Below are 9,202 nucleotides of genomic sequence, written 5' to 3' on the forward strand. Positions count from 1 at the left end.
ACGACGTGAAAACATCAATAACGACAAGCCTTCAAGAGAATTTTAAACGACACAGACAGTTTAATCCAGAAAATTGAATAACACACAAGATTTTATAGTGGTTCAGCCCCGTTCAGTCGGTAATAGCCTAATCCACTTAGAGATTTTATTACTTTATCTACACTCAAGATCAGATGAACCAGTGTCAACTGAGTTTCTTCAGTGTAAATTTTCAGGAATACAAAAAACGTACTTTCTCTCTCTAGAACTCAGACCAAATCTCAAATTGCCAAAAGTCCCTTTCTGATCCCATTCACCCTCTATTTATAGACTTGGGATCCTAAACTGATATCCCCCTAGGATCGGGATATTCTATTATTTATATAATATTTAAATTACACAAAATATTCAAAATACAACAGATTCCTCAATTTGAGTGAGGAATGAGAGATTCCCGCGATGCTCAGACCGATTCTTGCTGAAGCTGTTTCTGAGAATTTGACGTAGTCTGGTCCATTTGTTTGATGAATTTCTTCTTCTGATCGGACATATGCATGCTGGACACATGCATATGGACCATACCCCTTACTCTCCTCGGACCAAGATCCGACCACACCCTCCTTGGTTTTCCTCGGATCAAGGTTCGAGCCACACCTTCCTTGGCTCTCCTCGGACTAAGGTCCGAGCCACATCTTTTGGCCCTCCTCGGACTAAGGTCCGAGCCACACATCTTTTGGGTACTCCTCGGACCAAGGTCCGAGCCACACCCTGGCTCTCCTCGGACCAAGGTCCGAGCCACACTTCATGGGGCTTCTCCTCGGATCATGGTCCGACCGGACCTCTTGGTGTGCCTTCCTCGGACCAAGGTCCGACCCCATCTCTTAGGGCCTTCCTCGGATCATGGTCCGACCGGACCTCTTGGTGACTTCTCCTCGAACTAGGGTCCGAACCAATCACTTGTGGCCTCTCCTCGGGCTAAGGTCCGAGCCAATCACTTGTGGCCTCTCCTCGGACTAGGGTCCGAGCCCATCACCTGGGGCATTCCTCGGACTAGGGTCCGAGCCCATCACTTGGACTCCTCGGACCAAGGTCCGACAGGGCACACCCTAGCCCAAGTACTCTCCTCAGGTGCACTTGGCTTGGGAATGACATCTCCCAAGCAATCCATATATGGGCTACTGCTAAGCCAGATCACCCAACTATTCCATGCCACTTGTCAATTCTATTGCCACATCATCATTTTCAAATTTTTTGGATAACATCAACTTTTCCCATTTTTTTACATGTACAAAGACCCCAAAATTTTGAAAAATATCATTTAATATATAATTTTTTTAAAAATAACAAATTTTGTATAGAGTCCCTTCCACTCAAGCCCGGTCCTATATTTAAATATCCATTATTGTTATTATATGTCGATATTAGATACAAAATGACAAATGACAAAATAACTTGAACAAAATATGTTGCTTTCACCTCTTATATACGTTATAGATAGATATCACACATTAAACATACAAGAACAACTTATAACAACAAAGATTACACGAATATAAGGTGTATATATGTATGCATATGTGAACACACATATAGATATATAGTAGTTATTAATAACCCTTATTAGTTATATGCTTAAACGACCAAGGAAGTCAGTCCATAGACTACCAACATAAAACTGCCTGTTACGTTGTTGAAAATCAGTAATATTGACATTGCCATAAAACTCTGTAAGAACCACAGTCCTTAAGATGTTACCAGTTGCATTGATTTTTATTCCTATTGGAACCATGTTTAAAGTAGCAGTTGCACTTGAAGACCCATTTGTTGTAGTATTGCTTTTCATGTTCACAGCCACCCAGAAATCTCCTAATAGGGTCTTCTTAATATTAACAGGTCTTCCTTGAAAAGTGATTAAAACTTCAGAAGTCAAAGCTTTGGGACCTGTCAGCCAAAACTTCTGAATTCTCTGAGCTATGAACTCAGACACTAGCACGAATGATCCATCTGTACTTACCGATGTGCCACCTGCCCCTGAAAGGTCTTTTAGTAACACTGTAACTTGTTGGGTATTAGGATCATATTTTAGTAATCTTCCAGTTGCATCACCAGCATCGATTGCCACTTGAATTTGGCTACATCAAGTAATTATATGTAATACACTTGTTAATTATACCATATATATGCATATATATATATTTCAGTTATATATGTGCACTATTAGTTTTTTTTTTTTTTTTTTGCAAGAAGTACACTATTAGTTTTTATTACTTTTGTATATATTGTTATCTTTAGTAGTTATTTTTGTCAATCTTTGAATTGATAATATTAGTTAAAAAAAATTGTACGACTGGATTTTTCGATCCTTGGCACTTTTTCTTTCCAACATTTCATTAAGCTTAATTATGTGGTGAACTTCTCTGTATCAAAATTGTTACAATTTACAATTACGGTGATATAATTTTGAAATTTCAAATGAGTAAGATATTAAAGGAAAAATACGAAATACATAGAAATATAAAAACTCTTTATTTATTAATCAATTTATAGTTATGTTTTTGTTGTATATACAATTTTAATTATCTTTAAAATAAATATATATATATATAGGTCAAAGATATTATGTAATTAACTATACTGTATAATTATTGTATCAAATCAACAAAATGATGTATCAAATGGAGAACATAATTATGATTTGATATATAAAAAAATCTGTGAATTTAAATGCCATCATTTATATATATATATAAATATATATTATTATTGAATACGCCAACCATCTATATATATATATATATACATTAGGTGGAAGCAACGTACAATGCATTTATGCTTAGTTATAAAATTGTAAATATTATCTATAATTTTAATAAAAACTAGCTTACTGTTATTTAAATATATATATAATAGAATGAATTATAGTTTTATAATATATATAAATATTTTTATCAATAATCTCTATATATATGACATCTAAACACAATATATATATACACATGACTACATGATATATATATATATAATACACTAATATTTAAAATGAAATTAATAATAGAAATAAAATAATAATAGAAAAAGTAATAGTTTAGAGAGTAGTATGCATGAATATATTATTTTTAGTTTCTAATATATCTCACAATGTTCTTTGGTGAATTTAACGAAGAAAAAGAACTCAAATCACTTGATAAAAAATAAACTATCACACAAATTTATAAGATAAAAAAATAATATATATGCCTCTATTATTTTTAAATAAATATGATTTAATTATTTAAATTATCATAAAATATCTTTAAAATATCATAGTTTAATTTATTTATTTATTTATTTTTATTTAAATTGATGTTTGTTCTAGTTTTTGAATTTGACAACAAAAGATTATGTATATTATATATTTAATATAATATTAAGTTTAAATTTAAGATTAATTAAATTTTATTTAAGTTATAAAATATATAGTTTTCTTATTTTTAAATAATTACTATTGTAAAATATCTTATTTTAATTTTTTTTTAATTATTTATTTATTTAATTTTAAGTCAGTTTTACAATCTACCAATCTACCGTTAAATATATAACAATATTTCTAAAAAAAATAAAATAAAATAAAAACTGTTAAAACTAAAAATTTCTATTATATACTATATATATATATATATATATATCTAACTTTTAACTTTAAATATCCTTCCAAAAAGATGGTGTTATAATGAAATGATTCTATCTTATGTATTTATATGTATTAAATCTTTGTAGTTATTAATTATATCTTTATTTTGGGTCTTAATTATATATATAAAAGTAATACTTTTGGATTTGAAAAAAAAAAGTAAGACCTTTGGGAATATTGAGAACTAGCATCAGTAAAGTATACAACCCCATTAGATTGATCAACATCCAAACCAGTAGGTAATTTGAAGGGCACCCCTTCTACAGCAGAGGCGATTGTGGTTGCAAGTCCTCCATTAGGACCAACCACAAGGAATCCTTTATAAGCATCTGCAACATAAAGTTGCTTTGTGTTAAGGTTGAACCCTATACCCATTGGCCTCCCACATGTAGGCCCCAAATCAGGTCTATTGATTCCAATTCCATCACATTCTTCCTTTGACCTGAATTAATAATTTTAATTATCGATGATATGCATCACGTAATAACAAGATTCAAGTGAATCACTACGTGCCAATAATATTATTATATAGATATTAATATATCTATATATAGTGAATGAATTCAGATTAGTTATATATAAAACGAAAATTATCTAGGAAAATAAAAAATTACCTATTGGGGACAGTGAAGGCATAATCTACAAACCCATTAGCTCCATCATATTTGATAATTCTACCATCAGATATACCTGTATAATAGGGTTCTTCACCGTATTTGGAGTCAAAAGTTATACTTTCAGGACCTACCGAAGTTGATGGCAAATCTACCTTGGTAAAATTAAAGTTAGGTTGGGAAAGAACTATGGTTGGAAAAGAGAAGAGAAAGATAATGACAATTATGGAAACCATGTTATACTTTGTTTTTTACTTCGAAAGGTAGTGAAGAACTAGGCAGTAATGCCTTTTTATTTATAGGCACTTCAAGATTAGGTAAGACTAATTTGTCTCATTATATCTATATCTACATCTATGATACATGACTAACGGGAATGATTAAAAAAAATGATAAGATACGCCATCTTTATTAATTAATGAATAAATATGATTTTTGCCCTGAACTATTACCACCGTCACATTGTGCTTCTTGAATATTTGGTGTTGTTAAATATTTCCCTAAATTATGCACGTTACTGAGTTGTGAGACTTCTGTTAGCTTTCATCCTATGTGGCTAACAGAGAGCAAATTTAACATTTTGGATACTGGCGTGGCAGTGTCACGTCAGTCACACGTGTATAATTCAAATTTAAAAATTAATATTTAAAAAATCATTTTAAAGATTAAATATAACAAAATATTAATTCAAAAATTATATAATCTATTTTCTTATTAAAAAATATATTTTTTTTACTTCTTTTTTTTTCCTCTTTTCTTTTTTCTTTCTGCCCCACTCCTCAACTTTGACTTCTCCTTCTTCATTTTCTAAGTTTTCTTTTTCAGGTATTCGTGATCAGCGAGGTTTGGGGTCAGCGACGAGATTGCTGGCTTGGGATTGGGGACTTACGGGCTGGATCTGCGAGGTTTAGGGTCGACGATGACATGGTTGGGGTCGTGGACTGTGGTGTTGGGGTTAGGGTCGGGGACTGCGGGCTTAATCTGTGAGGTTTTGGGTTGGTGGCGACGAGGTTGCGGTCGTGGACCGCGGGGTTGGGGTCGGGGCTTGCAGAGGTTGAAGGTGAAGTCCCTGGGGTTGGGGTTGAGTTCATATATGCATTTTTTTTCTTGGCCATTTAAATATGTGCTTTAGTTTTGTGTTTAGGTTTTGCTTGTAAATTTTGATGTTAAATTTATTTGAGATAAATTTTTTTGAATTGATTTGGGAAAGTGAAGAAAATATAGCAATAGAGTGTATGTAAGGGGTTTGATTTAGATTAAAATAATGATTAACAGTGGGTGGGTATCACGATGACGAAGAAGAATCGTGAGGACTAAGGATTTAGAAAAAAAAAATGGTTCTTTTAATTGTTGCTTTTGTAATAATTTAATTAAACTTTATTTTAACTACAACTAATAGGCTAACTTTTTTTTGAAAATTTAATGACTTTATAACTATAATTATTTAAATAAAATCTGTTTTATATATTTGATATTTTGTTTAATTTTAAAATTATAAATTTTTAGAATTTATTTTGTTTTTTTAATCTTTAAAATGATTTTTTTAATTAATTTTAAATTTGAATTATAAACGTGGCGCCACGTCATTACCCAAAATGTCAAATCTGTTCTCCGTTAGCCACATAGGGTAAAATCTAACAGAAGTCCCACAACTGAGTGACGTGCATAGTTCGGGGGTAATTTTTAACAACGCAAAATATTAAGGGGGCACGATGTGACAATTGTATAAGTTTGGGTGGCAAAAATCATATTTACTCTTAATTAATTAATGTTTATGTTAATTGTAAATTTAGCATTTTGCAAACAAATGTCTCTAATCTTTTGCACTTTAGCAAATATTAGCAGTACATATTAATATTTGCAATAAAAATACTAAGCTTTATGTATTTGTAACACTTAAATATTCAAACTTCTATCCAAGCTAGGGGTGAACATTTGACCAAAAACACCCGCAAACCCGACCAAACTCGACCCGACCAACCCGAATTTTTGCAAAACCCGTCAAATTCGGGTGAAATCTGATTCGAACCCGACATGGTTCGAGTCGGGTTTGGATTTTGAAATTAAGGGTACACGGGTTCGAGTGTAACCCGAACCCTAACATAATTAAAAAAAAAATTAATTTTCGAAAAAATTAATGCTTTTTAAAAAAAATTACCAAGATCCAATTTGTAAAAAATCAACATTACTAAACTAACAACAAAGTTAAAAAAAAACATGAGAAAAGTAAAAAAAAAAAAAAAAAAGTGTCAAAAAATGGTATTTTTGAAATTTTTTTACCAAGGCCCATTTTCGGCCCAAAACTTGAAAATTTCGGACCAGATTCAGTACTGCTTTCCTCCACCCGAAACCCGCAAAATCCGAACCCGATGCACCCGAAATCTGATCCGTGTGCACCCCTAATCCAAGCACTTCAAGACAATATGTTTATAATTTCTCACACCTTAACTCTCTACTAACTTTGCTCATGTGGCACTAAAAGGTTACAGGTGTTGTATCCTAATTAATCTAACTCAATTATTATTTTTAAAATATAATATAAATTGATTTTAAAATTAAAAAAATGAAAAATTATATTTTAAAATAATTTAATTAATTAAATAAAAAACTTAAACAAAAAAAAACTAAGAAAAATTCTGATTCTTTTATTTTCTTTAAGATTTCATCTTCCCTTCTTTGTTTTCTTTTTTGCTCCAACCTAACATTAATCCTAAACCTCCATGACCCAAACGGTACAGTAAATCTAGACCGACAAGCAATGGTACGAACGATGAGGTGAATGGCTATTGGGCATAGGCGAGGAGATGCAGGCAGAGGCCAGAAAGCATAGGCAAGGTTGAACTCCATGGTGGCTGAGAGGGGACGAATACTTAAAAGGATACAGATAACAACGTGTAACCTTTTAAATTGTATCTCTTGTTCTGAATAGTATTATAAAATTACAAGCATCGCATAGCGATAACTATTGCCTTTTTTGTGGATATGGATGTATTTACAGTTTTATTATTGCATCATGGAGGCAAAATGGAATGAAAATTATCAGAATACCGGGGTCTGCTTCACAATGGAGGCAAAATACCATCATTGCAGAATGAAAATTATCAAAATGGAGGCAAAATGGTCTGCTTCACATTGTTTACTGCTTTTTATTTTTTAAATTGTATTTTCAGAAATGATAACAGAAAATAGATTTTGTAGTTTTAAAAAAAAACAACGTATGTTTGGTTGATATTTTCTAAAATTAAGTTTTTAGTTTTTTTTTAAATCTTAAATAAAAAATTAATAAATAAATTTATAAAAAAAAAAATTTTAAAAAATTGTAATAAATAATGAGATAAAATAATGTGAAAGAAAAAAGTGATGAAAAATAAGGAAAGAGAAAGTAAGGAGTGAAATTTTGAAGAAGAAAAATTAAGAAGAGAGAAATTGATACATGAAAAAAAAAAAAAAAAGTCATAAGAGAGAAAGTGGTGACAAAAAAAAAATGAGAAAAGAGAAAATGAGAATATAAGAAGTAATGAGAGAGAAAATAATTAGATAATAAGTGATGAGAGAGAAAATAAGTAGATCAAAAGTGATGAGGAGAAAGTAAGGAGAGATAAATTAATAAGAAAGAAAATCATTAAGATAATAATAATTAAAAAAGTTATATGAGAAAAAAATTGACAAAAAATTTTTGAGAACAACTAAAAATATTTTTTTTTGTTCTAAATTCTTTTTGTATTCTGTAATTTTATTTTTTAAAATTATTTTATAAAAACAATGTCAAACCCCTCTACTTGTTTTTTTAGAAAATAATTTTTATGTTTTAAAATTAAAAAATAATTGTTTAGTTAATGAGTCAAATATACCCTCTTAAATTCTAGGTAGTGGAATTTTAATACGAATGGATTGCACTCAAAACAAGCTAGTCAATTTGATTTCAACAAATGTAAACATTGATTTATCACAAAATATTGTTTTAATTGAGTACCAAGTTTCAACTTGCAAGCCGCCAATGAATATTATACATGACACTTTAATTTTGTGTTTTTATAGAGTTGAAAAGAAAGTTCTTTTGTCTAATTTACTGGCTCATATTTGTATTAAAACAATTATCAAAGGCAACAAAGGTTATCATGTTTTTTTTTCTTTCTGAAATTATGATACAAAACTAGCCAACAACCTCATTGTGTAATTTGCTTGCTAAAAATGGTATACAAAATCAGACAATAACCTATTTTAGATGGTTTGCATTCTTAAAAATATGTAAATGATAACTGATAACCTTAATATGTGATTTGGTTGTTGTAACGACTATACAAAATCATAGAGTAACCAATTTTAACTAATTGCATTCTTAAAAATATGTAAATAACAACTAGTAACTTTTTCTTATGTGATTTGCTTATTGAAGGTGGTATAAAAAAACAGACAATAGCCTTTTTTAACTAGCTTACATTCTAAAATAGATACAAATGACAACTAGTAAACTTTTATAACATTTGCTTGTCGAAACAAGTGTATAAGATAATTCAGTAACCTATTTTTTCTGGTTTGCATGGTTAAGAAGACAAAATAATAACAATCAGTAACCAAGTTAGTGTGGGTAGACATATATGTGCTTATCAAGGAACCACTATGTTACCCAAAATATCAAACTTTAACCCACAAAAAAAGAATGCTAACCAACCTAGTTTGACCAGAAATTAGGCATTGTAGTGCTAAAATATAGCATCGCAACAATAGTGCCTCCAAGTCTCTAAAAAACCAGCTTGTAACTTGAAAAAGAAAACAAACAAACAAAATTGTAAAGCCTCCCCCTATTCCCCCCCAAAAAAACCAAATTGTAACACTAAACATTTTTATCATTATTGAAAGAGATTTAATACAAAAAGTTGTGGGTCACGGCTAAATGCCAATTAACATTCTAAGAAACCCAGACCTTACTCTTTTTTTT

The 9,202-nt window shown here is 30.5% G+C and overlaps 1 protein-coding gene across 1 annotated transcript; it reads right to left on the reverse strand.

The window, feature by feature from the left end:
• Positions 1-1,431: 1,431 nt before the first annotated feature.
• LOC133830813 (protein STRICTOSIDINE SYNTHASE-LIKE 12-like) lies at positions 1,432-4,538 on the reverse strand. Its single transcript, XM_062260886.1, has 3 exons — positions 4,264-4,538; positions 3,816-4,091; positions 1,432-2,111 (listed from the first exon to the last, which is right to left on the reverse strand). The coding sequence occupies exons 1-3, from the start codon at positions 4,497-4,499 to the stop codon at positions 1,604-1,606; spliced, it is 1,020 nt and encodes a 339-aa protein (XP_062116870.1). The 5' UTR covers positions 4,500-4,538; the 3' UTR covers positions 1,432-1,603.
• Between the last annotated feature and the right edge of the window lie 4,664 nt (positions 4,539-9,202).

Source organism: Humulus lupulus, chromosome 4 (genome assembly GCF_963169125.1).
Source record: "Humulus lupulus chromosome 4, drHumLupu1.1, whole genome shotgun sequence".
NCBI classification, from domain to species: Eukaryota; Viridiplantae; Streptophyta; class Magnoliopsida; order Rosales; family Cannabaceae; genus Humulus; species Humulus lupulus.

Coding starts and splice junctions, on each gene's coding strand:
- LOC133830813 (XM_062260886.1), bottom strand. CDS start 4,499: ATGGTTTCCATAATTGTCATTATCTTTCTCTTCTCTTTTCCAACCATA. Junction 4,092..4,263: donor GCCTTCACTGTCCCCAATAG/GTAATTTTTTAT, acceptor TTATTAATTCAG/GTCAAAGGAAGAATGTGATG. Junction 2,112..3,815: donor AGTTCTCAATATTCCCAAAG/GTCTTACTTTTT, acceptor TACTTGATGTAG/CCAAATTCAAGTGGCAATCG.